The following is a 21,323-nucleotide window of genomic DNA, read 5'->3' as shown; positions in this document are numbered from 1 at the left end:
CAAATGAAAATAGAAATAAGTAAATAACGTTTACCTGTTCACTCAGAGGTATTTTGTTGAGCATCGACTGTATACCAAGCACTTTTCTAGACAAGAAGAATGAGCACCAAAGAAGACAGTTGTGGTTTTTGTTTCATTGTGATCACTTCCAGTGAGGGAAATTAGATACTAGTAAAGTGAGGAATAGGTATTTTAGATAATTGGATGGTGAAAATGCTTTGTGGCAGCATCACAGATACTCAGCGTAACCAGTGTAGAGGGAGCTTAGGAGATGAGTCAGTCTGACCAAGGGTCTGAACGGCACCTAGCAGGGGTCGAGCTGGGGGGGGACAGGGGAGACAGAGCAGTGAGAGCATCCAGCAGAGCATCTCCTTCTAGGCCAGAGGCAGGAGTTGAGACTTACTCCAACAGCAGCACGAAGCCTTCAGAGTTTTCATAGAAGGTGGGAATGGTAGGATCAGAGTCCTCAGAGTGGTGCCTGCCATTGGTTGGGAGAACCTTCTGTGACAACTGCATGCCGGCTCAGCTCTGTGTTTCTGTTTCTTTTCTCTATAAAGACACACTTCTAAATGTGTTTTTCCTTTCTTCAGGAAGAAGAGTTGAGGAAAAGTGGAGAAGCAAAGTACTTCCACCTCAACGATGACCTCCATGTTCTCATTGAAGTCTTTGCTCCGCCAGCAGAAGCATATGCCCGGATGGGACATGCACTGGAAGAAATCAAAAAGTTCCTCATTCCTGTTAGTACAATTTTCCTTGATAGTTAATTTTTACTTCAAAGTCCTTCCTTTATGTTAATCCTTATTAATTCTTATCAGTAATTATTATTTGCACAGCACTTTCTTAAAAGTGTCCCTGTGAGTTGGCATTTTTCTTTCGTTATATATGAGGCAAGAGGTTTTTAGAGACATTAGATAGTACTGGTAAGGCTACACGGCCAAGAAAGTTGAGGGGCACAATCAGTAGTTCAAGTTTTGGGACTCACAAGTCATAAGTTTTTTGTAACACTAAAATCATCTACAAATCCATTGTTCTCCAATATAAACGCATTCGTGCCTTCCTTGCAGCAAGCATTGTGTGTGGTGTTGGACCAGCAGACATGCATAAAAGCAGTCCCTACCCTTGAGGAGTGTATGTAGTGTAGGGGAATAGAAAAGCATAAGCCAATGATTTCAGTATAGCTCGGTAACTACGATGACAGACACAAGCGTGAGGAGCACAGGGAAGAAGGGCACTGGGCAGATAGCTGGTTTCTACCAGGTGTTTTATGCTTTGTTAATGTAACAATTGCTATTCTATTTTAACCCTTTGCAGACACTTTGACATTGTAAAGAATGTGATAATTTGAAGAGAGTGTATCCCTACCTCCATTATGAAAGTTAATTTAGGTCTTTTATATAATTTGCATGTACTAGATTAAAAAAAAACTAAAACATTGAACACTTTGGCTCTTTAGACAATTTATTTAGAGAAACTGTCACAACTGCCAAATAGCTGCCTGAGGTCAGATTGTCTTTAGCAATCTTGAATTTGAATTTCCAGGAAAAGGATATTTTAAATCATGATTGCCTTAGAAAAACCAAGACATGGGATTGTATTAAGTCATTTTACTTGAGAGCTGAAAATGGTTAAACCTCCTTAATTCCCTCAAGCCAACATGGTGATCCATTTATTTAGTTAGTTTTTTGTTTTGTTTTGTTTTACTTTTTAGAGAGAAGAGAGAGGAGCTGGGGGGTCAGAAGGAGAGGGAGTGAGAGAATCTTAAGCAGGTTCCACACCAGCACAGAGCCTGATGAGGGTTTCGATATCACAACCCTGAGATCATGACCTGAGCTGAAATCAAGAGTTGGGCACCCAACCAACTGAGCCACCCAGGTGCCCCTACTCATTTAGTTTAGAAACAAAGTATTTGAATGCTTTCTATGTGATAGATACATGGGAACTAATAAAAGACATTCTTTTTTCTGCCCCTATTGAGTCTGTATAATGGGAGAGACAGATAAGAATCAGATATTTGTACACATGATTATAAAATTGCCATTCTGATGAGACTAAGGAGAGTTTTAATGTCTGAATGGTCATTCAGTGTGGACTAGGGAGTGCTGACCTAGCCATGTAGGCTGCCACAGAACCTCCCACCCCATTCCCTTTACACTCCTCCAAGACATGCTGACTTCTCTTGTTTTGAGTCTGGGCTGGCCAGAACTCCATTGCTTAACCCAGAGTCACAAAGATGTTCTCTGTTTTCTTCATATTTTTTATAGTATTCTGTCATTTAAATCTGTGATCAATTTTTTAAAATATTTTATTTATTTATTCATGAGAGGCAGAGAGAAAGACAGAGACAGGAGAAGCAGGCTCCATGCAAGGAGCCTAATCTGGGACTTGGTCCCGGGATTCCAGGATCACGCCCCGAGCTGAAGGCAGCTGCTCAACCACTGAGCCACCCAGGCGTCCCAATGTGTGATCGATTTTAAGTTAATTTTTATATATGGTGTGAAGTTAGTATCTGGATTTATCTTTTCCTATACAGATACGTAGCCAGTTGTCCCAGCACCGTATGTTGACAAGTCTGTCCTTCTATTGAACTGCAGCATCACTGTTAAAAATCAACGGAACATAAATGTGTGGATTTGTTTCTGACTTCTCAGTTCTGTTCCATTGATTTATATACCTGTTCTCATGCCAGTGTCATGCTCTTAATTGCTTTAGAATTCTAGCAATTTGGTTTGAAATCCAGGTTATTGATTCTTTTTCAAAGAATTGTTTTGGCTATTCTGGCTCCTATGCACTTCTACATAGATTTCAGATCAGCTTGCCAATTTCTACCAAAGAGCCTCTGAGGATTTGACAGAGGATTGAATCTGTAGCTCAATTTGGGCATAATTTCCATCTTAACAATACTTAGTTTTCCAGTCCATGAATACAAAGTGTCTCTACTTAACAGATACTTTTTTGTTTCTTTCAGCAGTGTTTTTTAGTTTTTGGGGGTGCCAATCTTATACTTCTTTTGTTAAATTTCTAAATTTTGTACACTTTTTGATACTATTGTGAATGGAACTTTTAAAATTTCATTTTCAGGGGTGAATGTGTGGCCTAGTCAGTTGAGCATCTGACTCTTGGTTTCAGCTCAGGTGGTGAGCTCAGGATTGTGAGAGCAAGCCTTTTATGGGCTCTGCACTCAGCATGGACTCTGCTTGAGATTCTCTCTCCCTTGCCCTGTACCTATCCCACTCATGCTCTTTCTCTCTCTCTTTCCCTCTTAAATAAATAAATAAATCTTCAAAAAACACTTCATTTCAGATGGTTACCAGAGTAGGGAAATTAAGTTGATGTTTTTTTTTTATGCTGATCTTGTATCTTGTGACCTGTTGAGCCATTAGTTCTAGTGTGTTGTTTTGGTTTTTATGGACTTACCTGGGTTTACCACATACTGTCTCATGTTATCTGTGAATTAAGTAAGTTTTACTTCTTCATTTCAAATTTTACTATGTTTAATTTTTTATTTTATTGTTCCCTTATACACTGACCAGAACTTTGAATGCATTGCTGATCTGGAGTGGTGAAGATGGAACGTCTTTGCTTGTTGCTTTTAGTCTTTCACCATTAAGTATGATGTCAGCTGTAAGATTTTCCTTGCTACCCTTTACCTTGTGGAAGGAGTTCTTTTCTATTCCTGGGTGTTGAGAGTTTTATCGTGAGGAAATATTGGATTTTGCCTCTTTTTTTTTTTTTTTTTAGTCCATTGAAATGTTCAAGTGATTTGGCTCCTTTTTTCTTTCTCCCCTTTGGTGAATAATAGTGTATTGCATTAGTTGATTTTCAGATGTTAAGCAAACCTTGCATTCCTATGTGAAATCCCTATTACATGTTGCTAGATTTGATTTACTAATAGTTTGTTGAGGATCTTGACGTCCATAATCATGAGGGATTCTGGCTTGTAGTTCAATATTTTTATAATTTTTGTGTTAATCTGCATATTTACCATTTCTGGTGCCCTTCATCTCTCTGTGGATAGAGTTGCCGTATGGTGCTACCTCATTTCAGCCCAAAGGACTACTAAAAAAAAAATAATAATAATAATTTTGTTTATCTCAGATTGTCTTTATTTCACTTACATTCTAAAAGATAGTTTATATAATTCCTGGTTGTCAGTCTTTTTTTTCAGGTGGTAGAAGCCCAGTCTGCTGCTTTCTGGCCTTCGTTGTTTTTGATGACAAGAGTCATTACTGATTTTATTATTCTGTACATGCTCTGTTGCTTTTATCTTGCTACTGCTAGGACTGTGTCTTTCATTTTCATTAATTTGACTATGATGTCGTATGCTTATCCTCCTTACTCATTATGCTTTGTGGGTCCATAGGTATACATTTTTCTTCAAAAATGTATGTGGGATGTTTTCAGCCATTGTTTCTTTAAGATTTTTTTTTTGCTATTTTCTTTCTCCTCTCTCCCATCAGTCCTGGATTCCCATGATTCATATGTTGGTACACCTGATGGTGCCCTACACATCGCTGAGGCTCCTTTCTCTTCATCCTTTCTTCTCTGTCCCTGACCGGGTAATTTTAATCAGCTTATCCTTAAGTTTGCAGACTCATTCTTTTGCCATCTCAAATCTGTTGTTGAGCTCCTTTGGTTAATTTTCATTGTAGTTGCTTTGCTTTCTTTTCTTTTTTTCTAAGTCTCTTTTTATGTCAGTCCAGTATCTGGGCCCTCTCCAAGACAGTTTATTCTTACTGCTTGCTTGTTCATTTTCTTTCTTTCTTTCTTCCTTTCTTCCTTTCCTTTCCTTCCCTTTCCTTTCTTTTCTCTGTATATGGGTCATATTTTCTTGTTTCTTTGCATGTCTCTTTTGAAGACTTGGTTTTGAAAACTCCACACTTCAGATAACATATTATAGCACATTTGCATTCTGATTCATTTTAGTCTCCAAGGGTTGTTGTTGCAGGTTTTTTTTTTTTTTCTCTTCGTTTCTTTAGTAATTTAGTTGGACTAAATCTGCAGAGTCTGTCTATTTCATGATTTCCAGCTTTGTTAATTTTTTTCCTTCTCACTTTTATTTTAAGCGTGGCCTGATGGGTGTGCCCTCTGTGTCAGGATTGCTCAGACATCACCAGCGATTAGTCAAGCTGTGCTCACACACCTGTGTTAATAAGGCTCCTGCCCTCTGCTGATGGAATTGTGGGGGAGCACCCACAGGCTAGTTAGTTGTCACATCTGTCCTGGGCTTTACTTGTGACCTATGTCTTAATCCCTGCATCTCCTTTGCACATGTAGAGTCACTGTCAGGGAAGGACGTGTGGAAAGCTTTAAGCTCTCCAGTCTTTGCTGTCTGTGTGCATAGCCCTCCAAGCAGCAGAGATGTGCAGAGAGTATACCAAGGCTCTCCATGGCAGTTAGGTTTCTGGGTAGTGTGCCAGTCTGTTCCTTGCCCCACCTAAAACCTGAATGTTAGGCTTGCTGATTCACTGGACTTCTATTTATTTGCTACCAAAATTGTTACTGATAGTGACAGTGCTGCTGGGTATGGGGGCTTTTCATACTTTATTCCAGATTAAGTGAACTTCCCTCCTGCTGCAGACTCTGAGTTTTCTTGGCTTTCCTTGTAGTGGAACTGACACATCATCAAGCTGGGGAGTTGGGAGAGCAGCACCCCCACACAAAATGCCCATACTCCCACTTTTCCTACCTAACATGAATAAATTTACTGTATTTTCAATTTATTATATAACTTCAGTCAGTTCTGAGAGTTCCAAAATGCCTGTTTTTAACTATGTGGACAACTTTTATTGTTGCTTTATATGGAAAGGCTTTGCTAAGCTCCTTGTTTAGCTGAACTACACATCCCATATTCTCTCATTACATTACTTTTTTTTTTTTAAGATTTTATTTATTTATTTATGAGAGACATAGAGAGAGAGAGGCAGAGACACATGCAGAGGGAGAAGCAGGTTCCATCCAGGGAGCCCGACGTGGGACTCAATCCTGGGTCTCCAGGATTAGGCCCTGGGCCGAAGGCAGCACTAAACCGCTGAGCCCCCCGGGCTGGCCTACATTACTTTTCTTTCTTTTCTTTCTTTTTTTTTTTTTTCTACATTACTTTTCTTAAAATCTTATATTATTTTGGACCTCTGACCATATGAGCATGTGCAAAATTTCCCTTCGTTCTTTTCAGTGCCTGCATAATATTTCATCATATGCATGTTTTAGAATTTACGTAGTCTTCAAATAATGAACATTTATATTATTTCCTATAGACTGTAGTACAAACATTGATCCCAGGGTTAACCTTTGACAAAATCATTGGCATATTTGGGCAGATATATCTGAACAGGACATTCTTGGCAGAGAATCCACTAAATTTCAATGAATTATTTTTAATGATTTCATTTGAAAACTTTTTTCTCATTCTCTAGCTAACACATTTAAATATGTTCTAAACTTACTGGACAGAAGAATCCCATGTGTACCTGTGTAATTAGAATTCTGATCACTTTTCCACTCTTCACAATTGAAGAATTAATGTGATAATAGTTTCACTTTTCTGATAGGAGTTAAAATGATAATTTACTAACAACTAGTTTAAAGTATAGAATTATCATTTAGTGTATGCTAGCATATATAACTTACTATCCCTCTTGATTTAAAATAATCGTATTAAAGACCCAAGAAAATTATAACTACAGTGATTTATATCAATAGTTCTACCTGACTGAAACAGTCACTTAATGGTTTAAAAAATTGTCTAACATCACAAAGCTGATAAGTCTAATTAATTGGTTAAATCCAGGCTTAACCGAGATGTGTTGACTAAGATTCCATAATTTGTTTCTAACTACACAATTCATTTTCTTGAAAGTGTAGTTTTACAAACATTATGTTTAAAATGTACTTTCTTTCTAATTTTTGTGATACCGTTGTAACAAGAGCAGTTTCTTTTTCCTTTTAAAATTTTTAATGGTATTTTTGGATGCTGTGTTCTTTTCCCATGAATCTATTTTTGAACCACATGCAATTTTGTGTCACACCTCCTAGCACTTCTCAACAGGGCAAATATGTAGCACATTTTATTTAGCATGTGCTTTACAAATAATTTATTAATCTTCACACATTTTTAGTAAAATGGTAAGGAACATATTAATAGAGATGTTGATGTTAATGTTTTAGAGAGGTTGAAATAATGATAGATTCAGATGACTCTTTTGAGATTGTAATACCCTAAATAAGTTAGAGAAAGCACCTCTATCTGCAGGAAAATCTAGACTCCTGGTCCTGTGCCTTTCCCATTAATCTCATGGCTGGTTAAATTTGTCTTTATTTTCCTTCCCTTCCCCTTCCTCTGCAAGTGTTTGCTTATTATGGTTTCCAGCTTCCTCTTGACTTCCTTTTCAGCTGGTGTTCATGCTACTTTTCTTATTCATTCCACAGTGCCTTCCACTGCAGGCTTCAAATCCTTCTTTACATTCTGCTTTTGAAAAGTAAGGACGAGATAGCAGATTTTTTTTAATAAATGTACTAAGTATATTTCATATTTTTAACTCTAAATAATTAAGAAAACTATTGCCCCTGAACCTTTATTCACACTCAGGGGTTTCTTCTATCCTAAGAGCATCCTTCCCACTCAGGCATCTGTCCTCCTCTTCCTCTTGGCAGAGCCTCACAGCTGGAAGACCCGCCTGCCTGTGCTGTATCTGTGACTTAACCCCACTCCCTCTCCATTCCCTCGAGATGGATGCCAGCTGCACCCTTGCCAGAACTACTGTTCCCCAAGTTAGGATTGGCTTTACTGTTGAGTCCCACGGGACTAGTACCTGGCTGCCTGACGGAATGTGAAGGTAGCACTGGCTCCCGGTGGCTTTCACAGGAGGATGACCTTCGTGTCCTTCCCAGCTGCTTGCCACCCATTTCCTTTCTCCCCCATGTGGCTTTTCTTCTGTGACTTTGTGTCGATACCCAGAGCCCTTCTCTAGCTCCAGAATCTGCCCCAAGCAACCCATTTGTGTACGGAGGAATTCTTGCTAGAGGTCTGTCCACATAACCACTGTTAAGCTCAGTAATTCTCCAGAAGGACCCACAGGACTCAGAAAATCTGTTATACACTGTGATATGGTTTATTTCAACAAAAGGTTATAGATCAAAATCATCAAGAGCAAGAACACAGGGCAAAGACCAGGAAAAGTCTGGCCTAGGCTTTCAGGTGTCCCTTCCTGGGGGAGTTACACAAGGGCACATTTAATTCTCCTAGCAGTGTTGTGTGACAACACATGAGAGGCTGCTACCCAGCGAGGCTCACCTGTGCCGCAGTACACAGCATTTTTACTGGGGAGCAGTCATGTACACATACGGCACCTGTGGACCTGACCTCAGCTTCTCACAGTCCAGCACACCACCCCATTTCTTGAGCCAAAACAAAGGTTCCCCACTCATCCCCTCAATAGATTTAGAGGTAATCACCCAGGGGCCAGCCTTGACTCCAGGCCCTGCTCCGTGCTCTGTAGGGCCTGCAGAACCTTTCCTTGTCCACGTCTGTTTACATATTTTTAACTTCTAAATTTCCAATTATTATGTGTCATTGCTATGAGATACCTCAATTCTAATATGTCATAGGCCATCGTGGATTCAACCTCAACAAAACTGATTACAACACAACTGTACAAAACTGATTACAACACAGTATCACTGTTACTGATCCTTCTTATTTTCCAGATGCCCACTGACTTTCTTGACTTTGCCAATATACCCTCCCCCTGCTGATCTAGGATATCAACACTTCTAATAAACATTTTAAACAGTGCCAAGTCTACCTTTCCTCATACTTCCTGCCACTTCCCTACTCCAGGTCATCTTTACCATATACAGGAATTACAAGCTTCCATCTGGAATTTCTGCCTTGAGTGTGGTTTTCTTTTCCATTTAATATATTTATGGAGATATAAATCACATAACAAAATTCACTCCAATGAAGTATACAATTCAGGAACTTTTTGTGTATTCATAGAGTTCTGCAGCTGTCACCATAACCTAGGACCATTTTTATTACCCCCCAAGTAGACCTCTTAATGAACAGTGACCCCCCATTCATCTTCCTCCCTATTCAACCACTAATTTATTTTTTTTTATTTTTTGCTTTTTATACATCCTTTATGGAGATATAATTCACATACCCTACAGTTCACCCATTTAAGGTATGCAGTTCACTGACTAATTATGCATTTACAGTTATGCAGCCATCACCATAATCTGTTTTAGACTTTCATCATCCCCCAGAGCAGCCCCGTACCTGTAAGCAAGTACATTCCATTCCAGTCCCCTACTGTCCCTCACTTTTCTGTCTTATGACACCAGTAATCTCTATGGACTTGCCTGTTTTTGACATTTTGTGTAAATCAGAACAATATGTATGGTCTTTTGTCCTGCCTTCTTTCTGTTAGCATACTGTTTTCAGGGTTCATTCAAGTTGTTTTTCATTGCTGGATGATATTCTATTGTATGGATATACCATGTCTTATTTGTCCTTTCATTATTAGTTGAGGACTTTGGTTGGGGTCATTTCCATTTTTTGGCTGTTATAAGGAATGCTGCTGTGAACATTCATGTACAGATTTTTGGGTGGACGTATGTTCTCGCTTTCTTGGGTATGACCTAGGAGTGGAAATACTAGATTATATGGTAGCTCTCTCTAACTTTTTTTTGTTTGTTTGTTTAACATTTTTGAGGCAGTGCTAACTGGTTTTCTCAAGTGGCTAGACCATTTTTCATTGCCGCCAGCACAGTATAAAGCTTCCATTATCTTCATTGTTCTCCTTGTTATGATAGTACCACTTGTTAGACTGTTACAACATCCCTCTATAGTAACTATGCCTGGGCTCCCAATTCTATTTTATGGATCTTTATGTCTGCTCTTTAAGCCAGTACTACACAGTCTTTGTTACTATGGCTTTGTGGTAAGTTTTGAAGTGGCAATATATTAGTCCTCCAACTTTGTTCTTCTTTCTTAAAATTGTTCTGGATATATAAATCACTTGGGTTTTCAGATGATTTTAGCAAAAAAGCCAGCTGGAATTTTGATAGAGATTTCCTTGACTCTAGATCAGTCTGGGAGGTGGGAGAGCAGGGCAGGGATATTGTCATCATAACAATATTAGGTCGTTCTGTCCATGAATATTGGATATCTTTCCATTTACCTAGATTTTGAAAAATTCCTTCCAATACTATTTTTTAGTTTTTAGCATACAAATCTTGCTCTTATTTTGTTAATTATTTCTAAATGTGCTTTTCTTTATGATGCTACTCTAAGTGGAATTATTTTCCTAATTTTATTTTTGTATTGTTCATTATTAGTATAAAGAAATAAAATTGATTTTCGTATATTTTTTTTTAAGATTTTATTTATTTACTCATGAGAGACACACACACACAGAGAGAGAGTGGCAGAGACACAGGCAGAGGGAGAAGCAGACTCCATGCAGGGAGCCCGACGTGGGACTCGATCCTGGGTCTCCAGGATCAGGCCCTGGGCCAAAGGTGGCCCTAAACCACCGAGCCACCAGGGCTGCCCTGATTTTGGTGTATTGATCTCATTATATCATGCAGCCTTGTGTAATGTAATTATTAACTCTATTGATGTTTTTGTGGATCCTTTGTGATTTTATATATACAGGATTATGTCATCTATGAATAAAGATTATTTGGTGCTTCCTTTCTAATCTGAATACCATTTATTTCTTTTTCTTACATAATTGTCCTGACTAGAACCTCAAGTAAGTGTTGGGTAGAAGCGGTGAGAGTAGACATCCTTGTCTTGTTTACCTTATCTTAGGATGATTCTTTTACTTTTTTTACTATTAAATATGATGTTAACGATGGGTTTTCCTAGTTTGTTGAGTGTTTCTATCATTAAAATATATTGGATTCATCTCACAAGTGGTTTTTTTCTGTATTAAAATGATCATGTTTTGTTCTTTATTCTATTTTATGGTATTACATTAATTGATATTTGATTTTAAACCAATCTAGCAATTCTGATATGTTTTACTTGTTTTTTTGTGTTTATTTCCCCCTTTTATTTTGTTTATGCTCTTGGGTTTGGCTTCCTAATTTTTTTGAGAGCTTTTGTATCTATCCTCACAGGGATATTCATCTATAGGTTTCTTTTCTTGTGATGTTTTTGTCTGTTGTAGTACCCAGACCTACTGGCTTTATAGGAGTGAGAAAATGCTCCCTCCTCATTCATTTTTTTGGAAGTTTGTGAAGGATTATCACTAATTCTTCATTAATTGTAGAAATCACCGTTAAAGTCTTGTGGGCCTACACTTTTCTTTTCAGGACATTTATAAAGTACTAATTCAGTCTCTTGGCTTATCTGTCAAAATTTCTGTTTCTTCTTGAGTCAGTATTGGTAGTTTGTGTCTTTTTGGGAATTCATACATGTCATTCTGTAATCTTAGTTACCTAATTTGATGGCATACAATTGTTTATAATATTTCTAAAACACAAACCTAGACATGCAACTCTCCTCCTTAAAACTATCGAGTGCTTTTTAGTACCCTTAATTCTAAACCTTTAAAGTTGTATTTAAAATGACTTAAGGCTTTGTTTACAAATTTGGTTTCTGCTACCCACTCCACTTTGAGACCATCCCCCCTACTATCTCCCCACCCCGTCACCACACACACACACACACACACACACACACACACACAGGTCCTTCTTATAATTCAGCCACATAGCACTTCTTCCAGTTCCCTAGGTCCCGTTTCTTTGGGTCTTAAAAAAATGCTTTTTTTCTCTATCTAGAGTACCCTACTGCCCCTCTTCTGGTAACTAGTTCACACCCATCCTTAGATGACACTTGTAGAGAATCTGCTCTTACTGCCCACAGCTAAGTTAGATGACATTCATTTTTGACCATTTAGACCTGAACTTTCCTTTTATTGTGAAACAGATCACACTTTTATTTTTTACATTCCTTTCTTGATGACTGTTGAATGGGGTTGGAGATATTCAGGAAAGGAGGAATCAAGGAAGACTCCTGGGGTTTCTCAGTTAAATATTTAAACAACAATGTAACATAAAAAAGAGCAAGTTTCCAAGAATAAAATGTATTCAGTTTTGAAAGTGGTGCATGTTTCTAGTATAATAACCAAATGGAAATGTACAAGAAAAATGTGTACATTTGGTTTTTAATTTCAGTTAAGCTATCATGTTATATGTATGTCTTTCTCCTATGCTTGATTGTGAGCTCCTTGGCTGCAGGGATCCTGGCTTGCTCCTTTGGTTCTGTTAGTTGGCATTTCACAGATGCTCAGTAATTACTAGTTGAATTGAGTTGTAAATAACAATGCCATGTCTGTATATGGTATTTTAATTTTGTTATAAATATCTCACTTGGAAAGTATGCCCAGCAGAAGGAGTAATGGCTGATTGTAGAAAATTTTAGTTTGGGGAAAATACTGTTTTTCCCCCCTTTTTAATAACAATCTGTTGATGCATTTTCATTTCAACAAACTCAAATCTTACTTTATTAATTCAACTGTTCTCCTTACCCTTTCTATTAAAAATTGTTTTATTCTTGTCCTAAATACTTTTGTATTTTTCACATGAGGTGAATTATGCTATCTTCTGTCTTTTATGTAGGACTATAATGATGAAATCAGGCAAGCACAGCTCCAGGAATTAACATATTTGAATGGTGGTTCAGAAAATGCTGATGTACCAGTTGTTCGAGGGAAACCCACCTTGCGTACAAGAGGTGTACCAACCCCAGCAATAACCAGGTAGGTGTAATTAATTGACTTACTTTTTTAGTTGTTAAAATAGGCAACAGTCTTAATGTCATCAGTTTTAATGTCTCCTTTATTAATAATCAAGCAGCTCTATCAGTGTATCAATATCAATATAAAGCCTGTAAGAATATATTCAGACATTAAGATGTCGTAATTAAGGGGATTCACTTTGTTTGAACAGAGATATTCCTGGGTTTAACTAGAACCTGTACCACTTATTGGCTAATGACTATAGACAAGTTTATTTTTCACTCTAACATTAATTTTTTAATTGTTTAAAATAGCTTCTTTTAAAGTAATAGCATTGATATGCAGTTGAGGTCTTGGTGGCATGTGCCTTCCCCTTAAAGGACCAGATTAGGCTAGTTCTTTGCCACATCTCCAGTGTTAAGTGCAATGTCAGGCACCAAGTGAGTATCCAAAGGCCTGTTGTCATTTTATTTACTGTGAATGCTCTATTGTATCTGAAAACTCAGCTGGTCCAGGTACATAGAACTTTTTTTCTGTCTTTGGATTGACGACTACTTTTAAGATGAAAAGTGTTTTAATGAGTTCATAAGACAATTTAAGCAAACCCATATATTGAGATATGACTCTCTCAGATTCATTTGAAAATTATTTTTAATTTTTTAATCTTTGCATCCCAAAGAATTTAGTAGAAAGAAGTAACAGATTTTTCACTGGTGACTATATATATTTCTTCAGATAGAATTTTGCATGAAATTATTTAAAATAGCAGTCTTTTATATCTCCCAAGTTCATTTGAGGGAGTAAAAAGTCAGTTTTCTCATTGAGTGTTGCTCACCAGTGCATTGTCAATGAGAGCAATTACTGGTAGGTGATATTGCAACAAAATAAACAGGTCCGGTCATGGTACCAAGTGGGTTTTCTCTATTAAAAAAAAAAAAAAGGCTAAGAATAATGGGGTTGCTGTCGATGGCTTAATGAAATAATTTATTTAAGTATTCATTAAATGGTAAATCCCTTTCCTTTTGATTTTTTCTACCATTATATTTACTTTAAATCATAAGAAATTACAGTTGACCCTTAATCATTGTGGTGGGTGGGGTACTGACCCATGTATAACTTTTGGCTCCCCCAAAACTTAACTACTCATAGCCTACTGTTGACTAGAAGCCTTACTGGTAATACCACTGATTAACACCTATTTTTATGTTATGTGTATTAAATGCTGTATTATTACAATAAGATAAGCTAGATAAAAGAAAACGTTATTAAGAAATTCACGAGGAGGAGAAAATACATTTACACTACTGTGCTGTATTTACTGAAAAAAATCCACATGAAAGTGGACCCATGCAGTTCAAACTTGTGTTGTTCAAGGGTCAGCCACGCTTACTTGCTGCGTTAGCATGCTGCTGGGATGAATTACTACAAATTTGTGACTTTAAACAATATTTATCAATTCTGGGGGCTAGATGTCCAAAATCAGTATCGGCCAGGGCATGATGAAGGTGTTCGTGGTGTTCCCCTTGTAGAGGAGAATCCTTCCTGGCCCCTTGCAGCTCCAGGTGCCAGCCCGCCTTGACCTGTGGCCGTACCTCTCTGGTCTCCCTGTCCGTCTGCATGTTGATTTCTGTCACGTCTATCTTTAATCTCTGTTCACTTTCCTCTCACATGGGGCAGTATTTAGGGCCCACCTGGATGATCCAGGGCACTCTCCCCACCGCAAGATGCTTGCCTGATACTCACATCTGCAAAGGTCCTTTTTCTAAAGAAGGCAACATTCACGGAATGGATGTCCTGGATGGAGAGCGTAGAGAAGGGAGTGCACCCGGTGCTGCTGCTCAGGGTACTTTTTAGGGGATGCTCTGTTCCTTAAACCAGATCTGCCATTTTGACTGAAGACTATGTCTCATTTCATTGTCAAGTTTTAAATTAAGTGGAAAGTGTTAGGCTATGACCAGATGAGGAAGGCAGAAGCTTTCTGGTTTTTAGAGTATCTGGAGAAACACCTCAGTCCACCCAGGTGAAAAATTATTCCTCTTGATGACAGTGTGTACATTGCTTGCCCTTGAAAGCCTTTCCACTGCCTTGACAGGTGACATTCTGTGAGGCAGCCGTGTCTCAGCTTGTGGTGGAGTGTGGCTGGTTAGTGCTCAGCACTGGGTAGAGCACTTGACACCCACCCCACCTCAGGATGCTTTGTCTGGGCGTCAGGTCATAGGCAGACACAGGCACCATGTCCGGCGAGCCTTCCTGGTCCCCTCGTGGAGAGTGATCATCCCTGAGTCCCAAAGCTGGGGCACAGAATTTATCATGCTGAAGTCTACCTTTTTTATTTGTTCACATTTTCATTGGCCACTCCTCATTATAATGTAAACCCCTATGTGTCCCTAGGATCTGGCATAAAGGAATCACTCAGTAAATCATTGTTAAGCGAATATGGTACAATGGCAAATCTGTCAGGCTCTTTCTGATCACGTGTCGATCACTTACAACATTTTGTGTTAATGTAGTTCGCAGTGGCGTGACTGAATGTTCTAGGGCATTAGCTTTGTGACAATGGTCACATGATTATCAGCATTTGGGAATTTCAGAGTGGAACAGGTTATTACTGGAGTCTTCAAGAATGTCCCCCACCATTACCACTTCAGGATACTTTCTGCTAAAAGATGTAAATGACCTAAAATTAAATCCTGCAGTGGAAGTAATAAGTGTTTTAATAAAACCTTTCATTTCAGTTTCAAGTGAGAGAACTAAACTTAGACCTTTTTTAGCGCAGGAGGTAAGGAATTTCCTGACTTGTAGTCTGTGCTGTGTGGTGCCTCCAGAAACGCTGCCTTGAAACAGCCTCCCTGGCCCTTTGCATAGACCCCAGGAGAGAAGGGATCGTAGAGTTGAGGCCCCTCCAGGCGGCACGCTTCGGGCAGGTCCTCTCCACCCTGCCCTGCTGTCTGGCGCTCTGGGCTAGGCTGTCTTGAACCTGCGAGGACGCTCCCCTCCATCCCTTCTTCAGAACAGCTGGCTTGTTCCCTGTTGCCTTCCTGCTTGTCCCCCTTTCCTCTGGCCGTTCCCCCTTGCTCCCAGGGAGTGGGCAGTCTTACTTCCCTGCATTTGAGACCAGAAGCAGCAGGAGGAGGAATGGACCCAGCAAATGAAGCCAGTCTTTCTGAGTACTGAATGCATGTTCATCGGTACTGGGTGCTGGATATGGCGGTTTTGTCCAAGGACACGAAGCTGACACAGTCACTCGAGACTTCTTATAAGCTTTCATTAAATTGGGGAAATTTTCACCTCTGATTTCTGTAAATATTTTACCTCTCCTTTTCTCTCTTCTCTTTTGTGGACTGAAATTCCACATTAAATCTTACGGTGACATTTCCCAAACTACATGCTGGGGTGCTGTAGCATTTCCCAGGACCCCCACAGTCCTCAGCATCTTGTAGATGCCCCTCGAGCTCTCCGCTTAAGGTAATTGTTTGTAGTTTCAATATTAGATTGTGCTCCACTGACTTATCTTTGTAAAACTGCTATTTTAGCAGTTGCTCTATTAAACAATAAGTAGCCACAATTCCTTTGCCTACAGGGCACTACAAAACTTCTCAAACATGGGGTCAGAGGACACTGCCATTTACATGCCCTCATCCACATTGATCTTCACATGATTTCACTTACTCTTTTTTTAAAGTTGATCATAAGTGATATCACAGATGCTAATGATTGTTGTAGTGATTGAAAATAATATATTTTCCCCATAATGTATGAGGTTATGAGAAATGTCAGGAAAACTGAATAGTTAATATAAGGGTCATAAATATTTCACCAGTATATAATATGATTTGTATTAACCTACCAATCTATATTTAAAAAGTGTTCTTTTTTTATTATTAAGGAAAGGGTGGATATAGGAAAATGACAAGATATTTCTTTTTCTACTAGTCCACGTCATAGACATTTTCAACTAAAAAATAACAACAACCCTGTCTTGGGATGTAACTTAAATTATTTGATTCCCTATTGGACTTACCTTCTCAGGACATTGTACCACCAAACTGTTAGAACAGAGGTCATACTCCTCCCTTCTGATTTAATAAAAACCTAAGCATGGTACATGACATGTGTGCCCCACTTCCCAGGCAGAGTGTAGTAGAGGACTTTCCTAGGAAATGAGTTTCTCTGCTTTTCTTGCCATAAGGCACACTGGATTCCTTCCGCCAAGCTCCTGCCTCCTTCCTCAGGATCCACTGGCTCTCTGAACCAGGGCTCCTTGAAGGCTATTAGTGAGTGGCCATCCTAGAGTGAATTAGGGGAAACAAGAGGAGAAAATGTGTCATTTCTTTTAAGATCATTTTAATAGGCTTTGGGAAGACAAAAACCAAGGCAAATAATGTTGCAAGTAGTGTAAGAACTTCCGACAAACTCTTGTGATTCAGAAGCAGCCAGGGACAGGCAGGTAAGAAGGGCAGCTGAGCGCGGTTCTCCTGGTTACAGCTTGGCCAACCACGCACACGTCAAGTGCAGCATAAGGCCAGATGGATGTTCTCAGCCCTCCTGCAAGCCTCAGTACCAATGGGTGGAAGATTTTGACAACTGATTTTTCCCTACAATAACGTTAAACAAGATCTATTGATGAGCTGAGACAGTTTGGGGCAGATGGAATCCAACGAGTGTGTTCTTCTGCAGTGGGAATCTCCTCCCACCACACCCTGGTTTTCAGAAGCTTTAACATATTTCTTTCTCTTTGAAAATCAGTCAGTCTGTTCCTGCTGTTAGGTCATTTAATGTCACAGAGTTTCTTGGAGCTCTTTCTGTGACAGGGATTGAAGTTACAGAGATGGCTAAGTCATCATTTTGACATCAGGGAGTTTAAGAAGTGAAAGAGAAACGAGTAATTATGGCAGAATGGCATAAATAGGGGCTGGGGGATGTGAAGACAAGTGGAATGGAAATAGAAATGAGGGTGAAAATAATTTTGAATGGGGCACGTGGGTATCAGGCAGGGTAGTGTCGGAGGGAAGTCATCCCGAGCAGAGGGGCAGAGACTGGAAAGCAGAAAAGACAGGAAGTCTTTGCTTGGAATTAGCATGCGGCTGTGTGGAAAAATCAGTCCCCTGGCTCTTTTGAGCTGTAGGGCCTCGGGGAGTTTCTCTCAGCGCTAAGCCTTGGTTTCCTCGATTGTAAAATGGAAATAGGACAGTGGGCATATGCTAATCTGAACCCAGCCTTATTTTTATCATGTCCCATTCAGGCCCCACTGTTCCATGATTCCTTTACCCATTACCCACACCACAACTTGAATTCTTATGGAGGACCTTGGGCAAAATATACATCTCTCTTAAAGTCCTTTACTACAGTGGCCTTGTTATGAGAGAGGAAGACTAGTCCTGTATAGTTGCAAAGGCTGCAATAGAGCTGTTAGTTAGAAATAATAAAGACTTTTGCGACTTTTATTTTTAAATGAAGAAGAAAGGTAAAAGCATGCTAATGATCAGAATTGGGAGACAGTGACAGGCTTCATAGTAAGGAGTGAGCTCGCTGTCATCAGGGGATACATCCCTGGCAGGACAGTGACAATTCGTACATTTCTTGCACTTTATAAGAGGTTGTGCTTCTCACACACTGTCCTACACTGTCAGTAATTTTACCAATAACTAGTTGGCAGCTTCTTAGAGAAGAAACAAATTGCCTTGGATTTATTTTATGCTCTGTACAATGTAGGATAATAAAACAGTTGCTCATGAAATTTTTTTTTTAATTGTGTTGGAGACCGGATGGATCACAGAATGAAGAAAAGTAGTAGCAACTGGGTTTCATAACAGGCCTGCTAAATTCTGGGTCAAAACAGGGGCAGCAGCACTCAAGAGGTTGTTGGAAATATAGGATGGCAGTCCCCACCCCAGGCCTGCCGATTCCCGACTCTGCCCTGACACAGGGCCTGGGTGATGAGGACGCAGAACTGGGGACGTGCCGCCCTAGAACCACATTTCAGATCATCTTTAAAGGTGCTAAGAGTAAGGGCTTCCTTTGGTCCTCATTGGCTCTGATTTCTTTTGCACGTTCTGAGGGGTTATTACTGAGGCTGCGTTCACGTTTGCTTGCATTGAGCCTCTCATTCACTTGTCAATCCCTGGCAAGAAGGAAAGGTCTCTGAGTGATTAAGCTTCTGTCACAGAAAACCACAGAGATGAAGCAAAGTTGCCCATGACTTTGTTAGGGAGTCTGTAGGAGAGATAATTGCCCCTCAGGTGGTGAGTGCACCAGGGCGTGGGCCTCAGCTCTCTGGAAGCTGTGCTTCCCGCTGCGCTACTGGTGGTACCACGCTAAGACCCTGCCACCGGCTCCCTCCGGCACCCAGCGATCAGCTGTGGGTCCCACTCAGTTAATGATGCCAGGCTGGCTCGAGCATTCAGGGCTTCTGCCACCAAATTCATTGTTTCACCCTATGCTATTTGCTCCTCATAATATTTATAGACAAAAGCCAAACGGTGTAGTCGTATATGTTTATGCTCTTTCTCTCCCAATCTGCATTATTGCTGCCAAATGTATGGAGTGTACAGAAAGGTGCTGTTGCTAACCCTGTGATGAGAACTGACATGAGCTGTACCTTCCATCTCTTCTTTCTTTCGTTCTCCAATAAGCAGCCCAAGGAAGGTGTCAAGACAGATTCCAAATGGAGGACTGCGTAACAATACCGTTTGCAAAGTGCCTGTGTTGGGGTAGGCACTTTATACTGCCACGTGTAACCTTCACGGCCGTCTTGCAAGAGCTGGGTATTATTGAGGCCATTTTACAGGTAGAAAACTGAGTCTCAGCAACCAAGTGACAGAGCAGATCTGAATATGGGAATGTTGGAACTCAAAGCCTGTACTTTTTCATCACATCCTAAAACCTCTGTCAGTCTGTAAACAATTGGTTCTTGATTAATCAGTAACTTTGTATTCAGTCATTTAAAGCATTATTCCCATGAAAGTGCCTGTTCACAGACCTTTCTAGATTATTTCCATATCTGAGTTTCAAACCAGGAACCAGGGTCTCGCTGCTGAAGAATGCACACAGAAAGAACTGTGACCGTCACACCTATTCATCTGCTTATGGAGCTTAATATTCATGTGTGTGATCTTCCTGCTTTCCCATTAGCCTCATTCTGAACAGTGTGGCAACCTAATTTTATTAATTTGAATCAATTTTTGAAGTAAAAAGAATAATGAATTCCCACTGATTATCATCATCTCATCTAACAGACATTTTTTTCTCTACTTGTCCCCATGTTTTCAGTCTAGCTGTTAAATTTTACCCTGAACTTCGTTCGTAGCACTCAGTGGATACTTGGCAGGATGATCGGATTTTTATGTTAGCCTGCTACTTGCCCCCATGTCTTCCTCTCACCAGAGTGTCCTTTAAAGTAACTGCTGTTTCACACAATTCTCATGGAATTTCAAACACTTAAAAATGAATCTTCAAAGGATCTTTCATAGATAAGTATCTAGAGCTACATATATCAGAATACTTGTCTGAAATTCTGTAACAGACACTTTGGTATGATTCCATATACCCAGAGGGCACATAACCAAACAGTGTTGATGATACTGGGAAAGAATTGTGAGCTTCTTGAGTATACAAATTTATGTCTTTCAATTTGGCGGAAGACTTAAATTTATAGATTCAGAAAACATGCTAAATATTCTGTGGTCCATATAGTGCCTTGGATGGCGGGGATGGGGTATTAGATGAGGAAGCAAGAGCTTTAGTTTGAATAAACACAGATTAACTGATATATCACATAGGAATAGGTTGTACTGTAAGGAGAAACTACTCTCTTTAATCATGTTGAAGATGTTTCTAGATATATCCCAGAGATAAAAAGAGGAGTAAGACTAGAAATTACAGTGTCTGTCATTGCAATTCAGAGTGATTGAAATTTGCATGAATTGTTAGGTACTTTCTGTGTCCTGTGTCATTTTTCCTCCACAGTACCGCTAAGAAACAGTTTGTATAACCCACTTCACTCTGGAGGAACTGGTTTGGAAAGTTCAGACTTGATTAGCTTGAGTGTTAACTGGAAGGCAGAAGTTAAGACAAGTGTAGTGAATAACTGAATTCAGGTCTGACTCCAGTGTCCTTTCTCTTGACCAGCATGTTCACTAAACCAATTTTTATGGCCTAGGATGAACAAAAACAGACCTAATTTACAATTCTTATAAAAGGAATAATACAAGTGACCTAAGGGTGGAAGTCTTAGATCTTGCATCTTTTCGATGGCCTTAAAGTTTTGAGAAGTACTGGTCAGGTTTTTTTGTAAGATGTCCCCCATTTGGGATGGGTCTAATGTTTTTCTCAAGATTAGCCTGGGGTTAAAGGTTTGGGGAACAAACCCCACAAAGGTGAAGTGTCATTTTCATCACATTATGTCAAGGATCCATATTGTCCACAGGACTCAGTGCAGCTGATGTTGCCTTGGTAACCTGGCTGAAGTCATATTTGTCAGGTTTCCTCACTTTTTCCCCCCATGAAGGATAGAATACCTGCATAAATTATTGGAATATTTTTTCTCTTCTCTCCAACTTATTACTTCAATCA

At 39.5% G+C, this 21,323-nt stretch overlaps 1 protein-coding gene across 18 annotated transcripts in view; it reads left to right on the top strand.

The window, feature by feature from the left end:
* Nucleotides 1-21,323, top strand: part of KHDRBS3 (KH RNA binding domain containing, signal transduction associated 3) — a 184,390-nt gene that overhangs the window by 87,351 nt on the left and 75,716 nt on the right. For all 18 annotated transcript variants that reach the window (XR_011996494.1, XR_011996496.1, XR_011996497.1 and 15 more), the window contains exons 4-5: nt 591-737; nt 12,634-12,773. Coding sequence is in view for 11 of the 18 variants with exons in the window: in XM_072733870.1 (XP_072589971.1) it covers nt 591-737; nt 12,634-12,773 (287 nt within the window). In the remaining 7 variants the exon portion in view is untranslated. The remainder of the gene's footprint in view (nt 1-590; nt 738-12,633; nt 12,774-21,323) is intronic.

Source organism: Vulpes vulpes, chromosome 13, assembly GCF_048418805.1.
Source record: "Vulpes vulpes isolate BD-2025 chromosome 13, VulVul3, whole genome shotgun sequence".
In the NCBI taxonomy this organism is placed as follows: Eukaryota; Metazoa; Chordata; class Mammalia; order Carnivora; family Canidae; genus Vulpes; species Vulpes vulpes.
This window is presented reverse-complemented; position numbering and strand designations above follow the sequence as displayed.